The sequence below is a fragment of the Mixophyes fleayi genome, chromosome 6 (assembly GCF_038048845.1).
Source record: "Mixophyes fleayi isolate aMixFle1 chromosome 6, aMixFle1.hap1, whole genome shotgun sequence".
In the NCBI taxonomy this organism is placed as follows: domain Eukaryota; kingdom Metazoa; phylum Chordata; class Amphibia; order Anura; family Limnodynastidae; genus Mixophyes; species Mixophyes fleayi.
The window spans coordinates 220,319,906-220,335,747 of record NC_134407.1 but is presented as its reverse complement, the minus strand read 5'-3'; the positions used below and the strand labels follow the sequence as shown (position 1 = coordinate 220,335,747).

General features: G+C 41.7%; 1 protein-coding gene across 1 annotated transcript in view; it reads right to left on the bottom strand.

Moving 5' to 3' along the window:
* Positions 1-390: 390 nt before the first annotated feature.
* LOC142160019 (uncharacterized) overlaps positions 391-15,842 on the bottom strand; it is a 50,904-nt gene continuing 35,452 nt past the window's right edge. Inside the window, exon 7 of the mRNA XM_075214939.1 lies at positions 391-2,544. Coding sequence (XP_075071040.1) covers positions 1,524-2,544 — 1,021 coding nt within the window. The 3' untranslated portion in view covers positions 391-1,523. The remainder of the gene's footprint in view (positions 2,545-15,842) is intronic.

Here is a 15,842-nt window from a genome sequence, read left to right as displayed (position 1 = left end):
TACAGTCTACATATCTTATAATGACTACTTCCAGCAGGATAATGTGCCATGAACATGACAATGGGTTCAGTGGAGAATCCCCCCCATGATCCCTTACTGCTGCCTGAGTACTGGGAGTCTGAAGCATGTAAATGTTTTATAAGACCAACAGTCATCAGTGTCCTGTGTCCGACATCATTTTAACAACATTTAATATGTCCAATATGTAAATAAATGGAGCTATCAAGATGACAATTAAACAAATGTCCTTAACTTTCTGAATTAAGTGCAAAAAATGAAGATGAGAGGTTATTACTGTTTACAAAGGAGATTATTAATCCATCTAAGCAGAGAATTGCTGGATTCACTGGAGGTGATTCACCAACCGAAAACATACAGCCACACAGAGCATTTCAATATAAACAAATGTTTATTGGCCTAGTGCATACATAGTTACATACCCACATTCTGCTTTTGTGAAAGGCCTATCAAAATGCGTCATGTTTAGATGCATGGTGGAAACAGTAACAACCATACCTCAAAATCCTGCCTAATATTTTAAGACATCCTTCATTCATGTCAACTATTCCTTAGTATTCACCAAAAATATTGTACATTCAATTCTTTTTTATGTCTTAAATCCTGAGGGGAAATGAAGTGAAGGGTCATCTGGACTTTATTACTGTGTGTTACATTTCTGTTTTTATTTCATTTGTATTGTTGACTTATAAATGTGCTTTTCTGTATGAACTGTGCCTGGAAGGTGCCAAAGGCCTCACATCTAAAAATCTAAGCCAAGGTCTGACCTCCATCACCTCTAAACCACTGTAAAATGTAAGTCCTTGTTTAGGGGTTGGGGAAGTCCCTGTACCCTCCTGCTACATAGGAAAGGTTGTTGTAAAGATGCACTCTTCATCCTTTGAACCTCATTTAAAATTGTACTGTGCAAATCAATATATTACGGTCACATGCTGGAGCAATACAAGGCTAAATCCACATGATTCAAACCAAAGGTTTACATCCCTGCAGTCGCATCCCAACCCATCAAGCCACGTTACAATTTTGCAGCATCATAATATACCCACAGTGAGATAGTAATTATTACTGAACTAATCATCTCACCCTTTAATTAAGGAGCATAACCAAACATAATATAATTGTGACCCAGATCTCACATATATTGCCAGACCATTGCTGGCTTAAAATATAACATAGAAGCCAATATATAAACAATATGGTCTATTGTTACCATAGAGAGTGATGTCAATATCTAACCAAATAAGGAAACTGCAGTAAGTTCTACACATGGGGATCAGGTCCAGTTTTATGTGGATGACTTGTACTCCCCAACCATGTCCATGGATGGTAATTAAATTATAACACATTAATATACTGTGTAACAAGATCTTTCAACTACCTTCCAAAACACAGTGCTGTTAATATACCTTTGGGTATACACAATATATTTAAGCCTCTTTTTATCATTTACATTAATAATATCAATAATATTTATAATGCTGCACCGTTTCACGCCTTGAACCAGCTCATTGAAATTGCTTTCCTCCTTCGTGAGTTTTCTGATGTTTCGCAAGAGCCGATTTCCGTCTAAAAAATTTACCACACTCCGAACATGGAAATGGTTTCTCACCTGTGTGAGTTCTCTCATGTTCTACAAGAATCGATTTATATGTAAAACATTTCCCACACTCAGAACACGGAAATGGTTTCTCACCCGTGTGAGTTCTCTGATGGGTAATAAGAGCTGCTTTACCTGAAAAACATTTCCCACACTCAGAACACGGAAATGGTTTCTCACCAGTGTGAGTTCTCTGATGAGAAACAAGAGACAAATTGTATACAAAACATTTCCCACACTCCAAACATGGAAATGGTTTCTCACCAGTGTGAGTTCTCTGATGTCTAACAAGAGCAGGTTTGTGTGTGAAACATTTCCCACACCCAGAACATGGAAATGGTTTCTCACCTGTGTGAGTTCGCTGATGTAAAGCAACATCTGCTTTAAATGAAAAACATTTCCCACACTCAGAACATGGAAATGGTTTCTCACCTGTGTGAGTTCTCTGATGATTAACAAGATTTGATTTCTGTTTAAAACATTTCCCACACTCAGAACATGGAAATGGTTTCTCACCTGTGTGAGTTCGCTGATGTAAAGCAAGATCTGCTTTAAATGTAAAACATTTCCCACACTCCAAACATGAAAATGGTTTCTCACCAGTGTGAGTTTTCTGATGTCTAAAAAGATTAGGTTTGTTTGTGAAACATTTCCCACATCCAGAACATGAAAACGGCTTCTCACCTGTGTGAATTATTTGATGAGCAACAAGAGTTGATTTCTGTGTAAAACATTTTCCACACTCAGAACATGAAAATGGCTTTTCACCTGTGTGAGTTCTCTGATGTGAAGCAAGAGCTGATTTCTTTCTAAAACATTTCCCACACTCAGAACATGAAAATGGTTTCTCACCTGTGTGAGTTCTCTGATGTCTGACAAAAATAGACTTACTTCTAAAACATTGACCGCATTCAGAACAAGGTAATGTTCTATCATCTGTATGATTTGTACTATGTATGGCAATATCTAAGATGTCAAAAGAACATTCCCCGTGGTTGGAATAAACAGATGATACATCTACACTGGGAAGTACTGGACGTATATTTTGATTAATGGAATTTTCTTCTGGAGAATCTTGTGTGATGTTATCTTCTATTTTAAAATCTGGAGACAAAATGAGGCATCCCTGTGAGGTATTCCTGCTTTTGGGTCCATCAACTGGAAAAAATGTATGGAAACAGACATTTTATTTTTTCATTTTATACTATTAAAGAAGTTCAAATTGTTCAGTTCTTTTAGTTAGATAAGCAAACTACTAACACTTTATTACAATTTTATATGTACAAATTGCAAATATGACTATTTTGGTGAACAAATAAACCATTAGTTTAAAATATAGCACAACTGTGTTTCAAATCACATTGCATAGACCCAGCCACAGGGAAATGTAGATTGCACAGCAAGATTGGGTAACTTCACCCAATATGCAGGCTTTGGTGAGTAACATATCCCAAGTATACACATTGCCCAGCCAGCACCATAGGACACAGGAAGCCTCTTTTGCCTCTGATATTATCCAACCACAATGTCCATGCAGGCACTGCCATCAAAACACTGGGATCTTGGAAAGAGTTGACATGAGCTAAATTAGCAGCATGTCCTGCCCAATGCAAATACACTATTCAAAATCCTCCAGATGGACACAAAGGTAGCAAATGAAAACAAGGCAGCAGTTTGAATATATCCCTCTGCTCAACCTCTGGTAGCCTAGTCCCACAGTCAGTGTTATGCTACTAATTTAGGCTGGATCGTGGCTGGTAACTCACACGGAAATGATTTCGAGAGGAGAGCAGGCGTCTAATAGAGGCTGATGGCTCCTTCATTAGGGAGATATTTTCTCTCCATTAGTTTGTACTAACAGAGGAGGGGATAGAATAAATATTGCTGTAGTGATTATAAAAGGAGAATATGTGACTCTCTTCTATAATAAGTGTGTATTACTCACCTGTGCTGATACCTGTAGCGATTTCCTCCTCCTTACACTGCTGATCACCCCTCGCATACATCTCTTCTTCTCCATCTATAACTTCTACCTTAATATTAGTCAGATCTTGACCCTAAATAACCCACAAAACAATAAAATAACACTTTAATAATGTATCAGTTAATAAAATTAGATAAAATAAAAGAATATCAGTTCTATAAGACACACACAGCTTCTCTACAGATCATATAGTGACAAGTCACTTTGGTATTTGACGAGACCCTAAATTCCATCTACCTGACACTCCTGTGTGATCCTGAGATTTTGCTCTGTACAATCCTGTGAATAAAGAGGGTAGGGACATATATCTGGGGTATTTCTGTTTCTGGATCCATCTGCAAAAGACACACAATGAGTGAATACAATGTTTATATGTGAACATCAGATGTTGTGTGTACATTAATCTAAGCAAGAATTACTTCCTATGCTACATTTAATAATTATAAGGAGGCATCAGTGGTGAGAGCAGGATGTCTGACTAAAAATAAAGGTCAAGTCTGCTTGGCATCCGCTCTCGCCAGGACAAGTTATATTAACTGTATATGTAACATGGTGACACGATGAATATATGTAGACATCATAATGTATGAATATCTCAGTAATAAGAGGTTTGTTCTTATAACCGCACAGTCATCTTCCATATCAGTGTCAGATCATTGCTAGTGAATTTGTTGGAGAGAGGTGCTACCTCGCAACCAGATGTAATATCCAGAACATGTATAATGTAGGTGAGTTTACCATTCTTAAATGTTGCCAGGTTGGTTCTCTGGGCACCACTGTAATGTGTACCATGCCCTCTAAAAGTGCTGTTAGGGACAATAGGGATCGGCCCCAGAGAGATTGTTGGTGCCTTCATAGGAAATGCTGGTCAGCTGGAGGCATAATTTCACCCAGAAAGACTGGAAAAGGTTAAAATGAGAGATGCCCAGATATCAGGGTAATAATTCTTCTTTGTATGGACATTTGTTGCCCCATCGTTGAACATCACTGCCAAGCAGACTTCCTGGAGACAAGCAATGCATGAAGCCTGCAGACTATGTGTTAGCTGAGGGGGAGCTTGTGACAATTCCTCTACTAAACAGGTGTCATATATAACTGTAATATACCGAGCGCAGGCTTACTGCCACACAGCTGGTACCATATATAATATGGGATATACCAAGTGTGACAGGATGGACCGCCTATGCCACCCTGTCTGTTGCTCCTGGGAACTGGCTGGGCTTACTGTGCCACCATTCCCTTTCTTTATCACAATTGCGCCCTCTAACCGCAGTAAGAGGGGCTTAAGCTGCTGCCACCACTGGACCCCTTACCGGCATCCAGAACCGGGTTTCTTCTGGGTAACTGATGCTGCTAATGTACCCCGTTGCTGGTGTACCTGGGCTGATACCCCTGACCGCTTACTATGGATCAGGGTTAATGTGGATGGATACCCCCTGGCCTACCACACTGGCCAGAGCTGCTGGGTAGCGGGCAGAGCTGGGTCCAAACCTCAGAACAGCCGGGAAGGGATTAGAGTGGGTCTAATCTGTAGGTCACATGAATTTTAGCATGGAAAGGTTGTCAAGCAGGTCTTTGAAGCAAGTGATGTTTATTTGTTCATGTAGTCCTAAGGAGTATAGTTCACACGCAAGTCTGTGGTACTAGCGATCTTTGTTACAAAAATAACCGCACTAAGTTTGTCAATAATATCTATGATCAATAACCCCTATATAACTGAACATTCATTAGTTCCTGAATTAATCTATTATCTTGGATAGAGGGTGCACCCTTACACTGATAGTTTAGGAGTATAGAACAAAGAAAGAGTGTATAAAGGGACACTCCGGGGTATGGAGTGTTAAAAATTACATATTTTATTAGTATTCATTAAAAATTGAAGTATCTGGATACAGCTAGCGAAAATGTTAAAATAAATACAAAGTGAGGGAAGTGAAAATAAAATTGCAGTTACTACTGCAAATCGCAGTAGTAACTAGTAAGTAGTAAGGCAAAAAAGTTTGCCCTGAAAAAGCATACAAGCGAAACGCGCATCGGCGTTCGCATTGTATCTCACACGCTGCTGTTAAACAATACATAGTTTATCATAAGGGATTAATACTATATTCTCTCATTCTAGATAACAATGGGTCATTATGATCGCTTTATTATGGGCTGAGATAATACTGGATGACTCTTAGGCAGTATAGATAATAGCTAGCCTATCTGTGTATCCCTTTTTAATCAGATCGGGTTATAGCAACGGGTCAATATATGGCCGCTATATAGAGTGCCGTGATAACCATACATGCTATCAGATTCTACTATACACGGTCCTAATAAACATTCTCTGACTGCTTTAGACAACTCTCTGTGGCTACAGAGATTGGTCAGTCTATCGATGCAGTTATTGCCTTGACCCTATCACAGATCATCATATTGCCAGCATAGAAGTACTATACTATGTACGATCTTATTATATAGGATCACAGATTAAAATTAGGTATGCACCAATATTTGCAACCTAGGTTATCTGTTACAGAGAACTAACATCTGAGTGATATTGTATAATAATAATTAAGGTGTATTAAACTCCCACCATCCGAAGTATCGATTACCATTAGGGTCTTATCCTGCTATGACCTCCAGGATGTACGAGTAATTTATCACCACAGCAACTAACACTGTTATATTAATATTTATCATTCTAATACTACCAGTGAGAATACAAGCGATTTGCAGTAGTAACTGCAATTTTATTTTCACTTCCCTCACTTTGTATTTATTTTAACATTTTCGCTAGCTGTATCCAGATACTTCAATTTTTAATGAATACTAATAAAATATGTAATTTTTAACACTCCATACCCCGGAGTGCCCCTTTATACACTCTTTTTCTTTGTTCTGTACTAGCGATCTTTCCAGAAGTATAGATGGTACAAGAATGATACATTACATGCTCAAACAGCTCACTTATTATACAGTTCTGACATAACTCCTGGCTGGGGGTAAGCCAGCCCCCTGATCGGAGATGGTTCTGCAATGTCTGAGCTATTTTTAATATCAGGATACAACATATATGTTTCCCAAACATGGATTTACATGCACTGCAAAGCTAACAATATTTACACTTATCTGTGATATCCTAAAACTTGTTGTGATTTCCTGAATCCTGTTTTAGACAGAGGAAATCTAACAGCAAGTCTAATTAAACATTCCTGTGCCTTCAGGGGTGTTGGACACTCACTCATCAAAAGCTCTAATTAACATGGGTCCATTCTTCAAACAGTTGCAGAATACACATTTCCTCCACTCTATTGCTAACTTGAGAATTCCCAAAGAAAGTTACAAAACCTCAAACAAGTCATTTCCCTACATAACACATCCCAATGTAACACGATAAGTTATTTTGCAACTATACATTGGTGCCTGCACCACTAATTGAAATTAATTTCTACAATAAATTATTTCTACATTATCCAGCCACAAATAAGTTATTTACAAGTGATTCAGCCACACCAAGTGCGGGCTTATTTTTTTCTCTGGTTTTGTCTTACAATATTGTCTTAGCAGCTGTCCATCAAGCCTATTCAAGGCTTATTTGGGTGTGTCTCACATGCCCTTGCTAGATGCAAGCCCCTATACCTGGGAGGTGAGTGCATCCGATTTTAACTGCATTTTAATGGTGTTTAAAGCATATAAGTCAGTGTAGGACCTGCATATAATGAGGTGCCCTTGACGCTGGGATGCAGGCTTAAATATTTTGATCAAACAATGAAGTAATACCTAGTTTTTATTTTGCTAGATACACACAGACAAGCTGTGTTAAGGATAAGCACTGACAACAACTGTCTTTTTGTTTTGTATACATACATGGGCATTTATATTGCCACGCATCTGGTACCAAATATAATATGGGATATACCGACCGCAGGCTTATTTATTGTCTAAGGGTGTAGAATAAAACTATTGTAGTTACTGAACAAAGAGATTCTGTGACTATTTACACAATAAGTGTTTATTACTCACCAGTGCTGATATCTGTAGGGATTTCCTCCTCCTTACACCGCTGATCATCTGTAACATACATCTCTTCTTCTTTCTCTATAACTTCTACCTTAATACTAGTCAGATCTTCACCCTAATTAATCCACAAGCAATAAAATAATACTTTAATAATGTCTGAGGTCAATAATTGAGATTAAACAGTTGAATATCAGTGTATACGATACATAGGTGCTCTACAGATCATATTGTAAAAAGTCACTTTGGCAAGACTACTACTTGATACTCCTGTAAAATTTTCCACCGTACAACCAGTGACTAAAGAGGATGGGGACATCTCTCTGGGGTATCTCTGTTACTGGATCCAGCTGTAGGAGACACACAGTGACTGAATACACTGTTGATATGTGATGATCAAATGATAAGTGAATCTAGAGGGCCCTCAAAATTCCTCTCTCTTTTACAATAAATCAAAGTCCCCTCTTATCTATTTATATCAGGGTCAGGTGATTTTCCATCATTATGTCCTTAAATTCCTCTAAATATCTCCACTCTTGTATGTATAAACAAAAAGTGACATCCTCACACCTTTAGGGACCCGACACAATGTTACAGTCATCACCCAGACACATCTCTTAGTGTTACTATAATGTCCCATTCCCAACAATCACCTCTCCAGTCAGCAGCTCACTGTCTCTCCGATGTATCAATGAGTGGTGTTCAGGCACTGAGACGGTTCTCTGGGTCCTGCTCAATCCCCCTTACACTCAGGTATGGCTGTTGGGTGTCTCACGTTCACTAGATGTCTTCTTCACTATTGTATAATCCTGTGTATCGAGAGGTATTAAAATAAAAAAAAAAAGGGAAATGATACTTGACCTATTGGGAGTTGTTTTTTATGGGTTAATTGTGTAAAATATACAAAAAGGACTATTATACAGATACGAAAACTATTTTGTAAGCATTTCCTATATACGCTCTTTAGTTACGTGTATATAGCATTTAACACTTTTGCCATCTCCTGTGGCTGGGGCGTTCTGAGACCTCTGTCTGCGGCTTTGAACAGAGTATTGTCAACAGCAAGATGATGTGGCGGAGGGGGCTGGACAAAAATAAGAGGGCGCAGAACATTGAATACAGCGCAGAGCAAAGCATTGTATCCACGGTTCTCTGAGTCCAGAAACACAGGGGCCCTGGGGAATAGAAATCATCATTACATTGTTTTCTGCCCAGGATACGATTGTCAATATCTCTGCCAAAAATGCATTTGCTCCTGCAGACTCCTTGTCTGTGAAAGCCACCACCGTCCAATAGTTAGACCATATCCTTCGATTTCTGTGTCACAATTGAAGCATACAACTTTGTACTGCATGTCACACTGCTCTCGCTTCCAGGATATTTGCATATAGTGTATTTTCCCTTTGTCTCCATGGACCTTGTTTTACTTCTGTCTTCACATGTGCTCCCAATCCTTTGGAGCTTGAACCTGGTGTTACCACAAACCATTCTGGTTCCGAGAGAGGTATTCTGCTTTCCTTTAATGTCAGATCTAGTCACTTATGGCCACCAGTGCGGCATAAATTTGTAGAACTTGCAGAAGAGGTCTTCACCTATAGCAGCCGCTTTTCCTGTAGAGACTGGTTATGCTCACAGGTACTCAGATGCCCCCAGGACTTACACTCAGTGTAGTACAAGTTTATGATCACACTGCAGCACACAGGTACAGAAGGTAATACACGGAGTAGGGACTGGCCAGAGATCCGCGGATTGGACAGAGATGGTAATGTCCGATTGGCCAGACAGAGCACCGGCAGAGATGTCTTGGTACAAGCTGGGTCAGGGCCACAGGCAAGGTTCAGAGTCCAGGTACAGGCAGAAGGTCAGGGTCACAGGCAAGGCTCAGAGTCCAGGAACAGGCAGTGGTCATACACAGAAAAGGCAATCCAAGGTTTTACACCAATATAGCACAAGAGCGGATAGCACACTGGAACAGAACGCTATAACCGGCAGTGAGGCTCAGTCCTCACTGCCTTAAATAGTACCAGGGATCAATCAGGGCAAAGCCCTGCAAATGCTCCCAGGCTTTTGCATAATGAATTACTGGCACTGCTGCCAATCAATGAGCAGAATGCCCAGCTGTGTTCATAATTGGCTGAACGTAACTAGTAATGCGCGCCCGGTTGTTTGACAGCTGGCTGGGCGCAGCGTAAGGGAGATGCAGGCGTCCTGGTTGTTGCCTAGGCAACCGGGACGCAAAGACTGGAAGTGATGTCCCGGACGTTATAGCAACTGGTGCCCGTGGCCTCCGCGGCTCCTGACAGTAACCATTTCAAATATCTCTGTTTGCTCTGTGTAAGCCTCAGAGGTTGTTGCAATGACTTGGAATGTGATCCCTTTGTATGAGTACTTAGAGCCAGTTGTTGAATCTTTTGCATTCCTTTTTGTAACACCAATACTTTCTTTCTCTCTGTACTTCCAGGAATTGGATCTATTAGGACAGCAGTTGACTTTTGCTGAAGTTTATTATCCAGACACAACCCTACAAAAATGCAATTACCTTGAGTGTCTTTGTTTTGACACTGTGCTCTGAATTTCCTATTACCAGAATATCGATCAGATATGGCCACACTGCAATTCCCTGTTTCCTGAAAGCAGCCATCAGGACCACCAACACCTTCGTGATTGTTCAGGGAGAAGTTGAGAGACCAAATGGTAGGCACGTAAACTGGAAATAGTGTTCTCTAGTGATAAATCTAAGGAACAGATAATGTTGTGGTGCAATAGGAATGTGAACAGGTTATAGACTCCATAAGGAAATGCCTTGCTTGTCTTTACAAACTGATTGAGTCTTCTCAGATCCAGAACAGTTTGGAAGTCTGACTCTTTCTCTACCAGAAATAGTTTGAAGTTAAAGTATTTTCCCCTCTGATTGTTTGGTACTGGAAAAATTACTTGTTTCTTCAATAGTGTTTGTAGATTGATGCAAAATACCTTCCTTTGTACCAACGAGTGTGGGTTCTGTAATCTTATATAAAACAATTTACTTGGGTACCTTGTGTAATTCTATCTTGTACCCACTGTTTACAATGTCCTGGACCAGCAGTTCTGTGTCCACGTCTCCATATACCTTAAAATCCCTTCACCCACCTGGGTTGTTGGAGACTGGATCAAACCAAAGTCGTAGATTTCTTTGTTGTCTAAAGGAATGGAAGGGCGCGCTGGATTGCTCACATGATATATTATTTCCCCGTATAATAAGTTCTGGCTCTCTTGAGGAAGGAACAGAAAAGAGATCAAAAGGAGATCCAAGTTCAGGTCCCAGGGAGCCATGGGTGCAACATAAAGGGGCTGTATATGCAGAACCCGTTAAAGAAAGGTCTGCACCTCCAGAATATCTGGTATTTTCTGTTAGAAAAAGAAAGCTAAAGCCGACATTTTAGGGAACCAAGTTGTAGACCTGCGTCCAAGGCATCCCGAGGAAAGGCCAGGACCCGGGAAAGAGGAAAATAAGCCTTGAGGCAGACTCTTCGTTCGCACGAGATGTTGGCATGCCACACCCACACCCAATAGTCCATGATGTCTACTACTCTGGAGGATAGATCTCTGGACTGCCAGAGCCTGGCCTCAAAGACCACGCCATCAAATCCCGCGGAGGCAGATTCAATGCCTGGTGGACCTCCATGACCAAATACTCAAAGCCCTGATTCTTTGAGGGTTCTCCTATATCTCCCACCAGGGGGAAGTCAGAATCCCCAGGAAGCTCACCTTCCTCCACTGAAGACCCTTCTGATTCAAAAAGTGCGAGGAGAGGATAAGTGGACTTATGACATCAGCTTGGGTTCTGGGAGAGTCCAGAAATCGATTTAATAGGTCCAGGTCTAAGGATGTGGACCAAGCAGGTTCTCCCTGGGAGAGTCCCTTGAAAGAGGAAGTGGATGCCTGACCAACAAGGCTCAGATTCACATCCTGCCCTGCTGCTGGCGTCAATGGTACTGCAGATGGGGTTAATGCGGCGGGACCCCAGTATGTGTTGGGATCTCCATCGGACGGGCAAGCTTCTGAATCAGTGCAGAAACTCTTTCTTGAGTGTCAGCATACAGATTGTCCATCCAGATTTTGATTGTCCTGGAGACGGAAGCCACGGCTAAATCTGCTCTAACTGTAGTACCAGCAGAAACATGTAACGTCTTAAAACATTTCACTATTTCTATCTATAGGAACTTTACATTAACCACCATCTTCTAATGGTACAGCAGATTGTGTGGATAAGTAAGCTATGCCGGAGTCCACCTGTAGAACTGAATTCCATTTATTGGTCTTGAAATCCAATCAATCAAATTAGATTGTTTTCTTCTTTTGACATAAAGTTCTTTCTCATCCAATTCATTAATTCCTTAAACTAATCTGGGGCTTGTACTGGACAACAGTCCATACATGAGCTCCACACACGTGATTATGTAATATCACAGTATTCTTCTCTTCTACAGGCTCTGTAAGAGTACTGAGAAAAAGATAAAATAAGGACCTAAACTAACTATAACCTAAGCATTCCCAACACCCCTTACTAAGGATTAGCTTGGACGGGTGTCCTTCAGTTTTGTGATGACAGGTTCTGGCTCCATACTACCAGCTGTGTCCCAGACTTACCATGCAGCAGAGTGTTGCCTCCTCCTTGATTATGACATCAGCAGCTCAGGTCATGCACAGGTCACACGTGACTCAGCGCTCTTTTCAAATCCAAATGCTGCTTTCCTGCATCTACTACCTCTGTAACAGAGAATGTTGCCAGAGGAGCCACCACTTGTCTCTGTGGACAAATTCATGAGGATGTGACAAAGGGACTTTTCCTCTCTGGGAACAGGTAAGCCCAAATGCAGATACAATTTAAAGTAAACCCAGCTACTCTGTCACTGCCCTACTAAGTCTGTTGAAGAGACAGAAAAAAGAAGACAAGGAAGGGGAGGCAGAGTCACATTATAAACCTTATGGGGGGGTCAACTTTTTTTTCCTGCCTCTACTCAGCTGGTTAAGGAATAACACATTTGTGGGGCTGTCATTGAGTCTGTAAGGAAATGTGACTTTCTTTGAAAGATGATATAGAGCAAAGCTCTGCAATATGGTTGTATATCTACAGAGCGTGTCTGACATCAGGGATGATGAGTGCACTCACCATGGGGGTGGGGAGAGGTAGGGTGTCCTGCATTTCATCATTCATGTAACACCTATCATAATAATAATCCATTATATCCATTAAAACATCTGACCCAGAGACTGCAGCAGTGTATTACACTTACAGAACAGAGTTGACAATTATTAACAATAAGCAGCGGAGGGGGAGGGGGGGAGTTGGAACGGTCTTATTCCTCATTGTATCTCACTGTTAGGAGCAGCAGGTAAATGCTATTCTCAACAGTGTATTGGTGTCTCTCACTGGTGATGTTGTGCAGGCAGCTCTGCTGTGTTTTCTTGTAGTGACTGCAGTCACATGGTTATATGTCACCTGGGGGGTGACCCTGACCTGATTCTCATTGGTGCCTGATGCATTAAATGGCCAAATGTGTCAGACAAACCTTGCTGGTTATAGCGCTCACATGTCAGCATTTCTGTGCTGCTCTGTATCCTGTCTGCTGCCTGGTATCAGACTCTTACTTGTAACCCGACTGTCCTGCTGGATGTCTGAACCGAGCCTTAGGCTGTGACCCCGATTCACCTCTTTGCTGCCTGGACCCTCATTATATCTCACTGTACAGACCTCTCTCCTCTATATAATAAGTATCCCTTATATCATATACAGTGTGCCCTGAGAGCTGTCTCATTCCTCCTTATATGTTACTGTACAGACCCCTCTCCTCTATATAATAAGTATCCCTTATATCATATACAGTGTGCCCTGAGAGCTGTCTCATTCCTCCTTATATGTTACTGTACAGACCGCTCTCCTCTATATAATAAGTATCCCTTATATCATATACAGTGTGTCCTGAGAGCTGTCTCATTCCTCCTTATATGTTACTGTACAGACCCCTCTCCTCTATATCATAAGTATCCCTTATATCATATACAGTGTGCCCCGAGAGCTGTCTCATTATCCTTATATGTTACTGTACAGACCCCTCTCCTCTATATAATAAGTATCCCTTATATCATATACAGTGTGTCCTGAGAGCTGTCTCATTCCTCCTTATGTGTTACTGTACAGACACCTCTCCTCTATATAATAAGTATCCCTTATATCATATACAGTGTGCCCTGAGAGCTGTCTCATTATCCTTATATGTTACTGTACAGACCGCTCTCCTCTATATAATAAGTATCACTTATATAATATACAGTGTGCCCTGAGAGCTGTCTCATTCCTCCTTATATGTTACTGTACAGAAGCTTCTGTCCTATACAATATATAAGCAGTGTGTCAGGGGCACAGGTACAGACAGTAACAGGTTAGGACAGTAGTAAATACACAGGGTATCTACAGAACACACAGTAATACCTATATGATCACCAGTGTGTCAGGGGCACAGGTACAGACAGTAACAGGTTAGGACAGTAGTAAATACACAGGGTATCTACAGAACACACAGTAATACCTATATGATCACCAGTGTGTCAGGGGCACAGGTACAGACAGTAACAGGTTAGGACAGTAGTAAATACACAGGGTATCTACAGAACACACAGTGATGGGGAAATAGATCCTGGGAATCCAGGAACCAAGAGACACCACAATAACATGAGGATGAGACACATGGGGGGATGTGGCCCCTTACACTGAGCAGGTTACACACTGCTGGAGGGGGCCACGTGACTGACACCACGTGATCCAAGATGGCGGCGGCCGTTATAATAACATAACACCACAGACTGCACCGCTGGTAACATAATAAGATAACACCAGAGTCTGCTAAATATGTTTTATACAATGTGACTATAGTCTGCCCACCTGTATATTAATAACAGCCAGAAACTAGACTCTATTCCCTGTATAATCATAGTAGATATCATCACCTGCAGCGACACCACGATGTCTCCTCTCTGCTTCCTCCTACTCAGCGGTCACCAGGATGGGTGAGGAAACGTCACTTCCGGTCTTTGGAACGCACAGACCGGACGTTGAGTGGAACGCACAGGTCAGCTGTGTATTATCTTCCCCAGTGACTGCGGGGGCTTAATACCCACATATATATATAACCAACCAGACACCTCATAGCTCAGTGATTTCTATCTCAGACTCATATACTCATTTTGCTCATCTCATTGTCTCATAATGGTGCCTCACACCTCTCACCTCATAATGGTGCCTCACACCTCTCACCTCATAATGCTGCCTCACACCTCCTACCTCATAATGCTGTCTCACACCTCTTACTTCATAATGGTGCCTCACACCTCTCCCCTCATAATGCTGCCTCACACCTCTCCCCTCATAATGCTGCCTCACACCTCTCCCCTCATAATGCTGCCTCACACCTCTTATCTCATAATGCTGCCTCACACCTCTCACCTCATAATGCCGCCTCACACCTCTCACCTCATAGCTCAGTGATTTCTATCTCAGACTCATATACTCATTTTGCTCATCTCATTGTCTTATAATGGTGCCTCACACCTCTCACCTCATAATGCTGCCTCACACCTCTCGCCTCATAATGCTGCCTCACACCTCTTACCTCATAATGCTACCTCTCACCTCATAATGCTACCTCTCACCTCATAATGCTGCCTCACACCTCTTACCTCATAATGCCGCCTCACACCTCTTACCTCATAATGCCGCCTCACACCTCTCCCCTCATAATGCCGCCTCACACCTCTTACCTCATAATGCCGCCTCACACCTCTTACCTCATAATGCCGCCTCACACCTCTCCCCTCATAATGCCGCCTCACACCTCTTACCTCATAATGCCGCCTCACACCTCTTACCTCATAATGCCGCCTCACACCTCTCCCCTCATAATGCCGCCTCACACCTCTTACCTCATAATGCCGCCTCACACCTCTTACCTCATAATGCCGCCTCACACCTCTCCCCTCATAATGCCGCCTCACACCTCTTACCTCATAATGCCGCCTCACACCTCTTACCTCATAATGCCGCCTCACACCTCTCCCCTCATAATGCTGCCTCACACCTCTTACCTCATAATGCTGCCTCACACCTCTCCCCTTATAATGCTGCCTCACACCTCTTACCTCATAATGCCGCCTCACACCTCTTACCTCATAGTGCTGCCTCACACCTCTCCCCTTATAATGCTG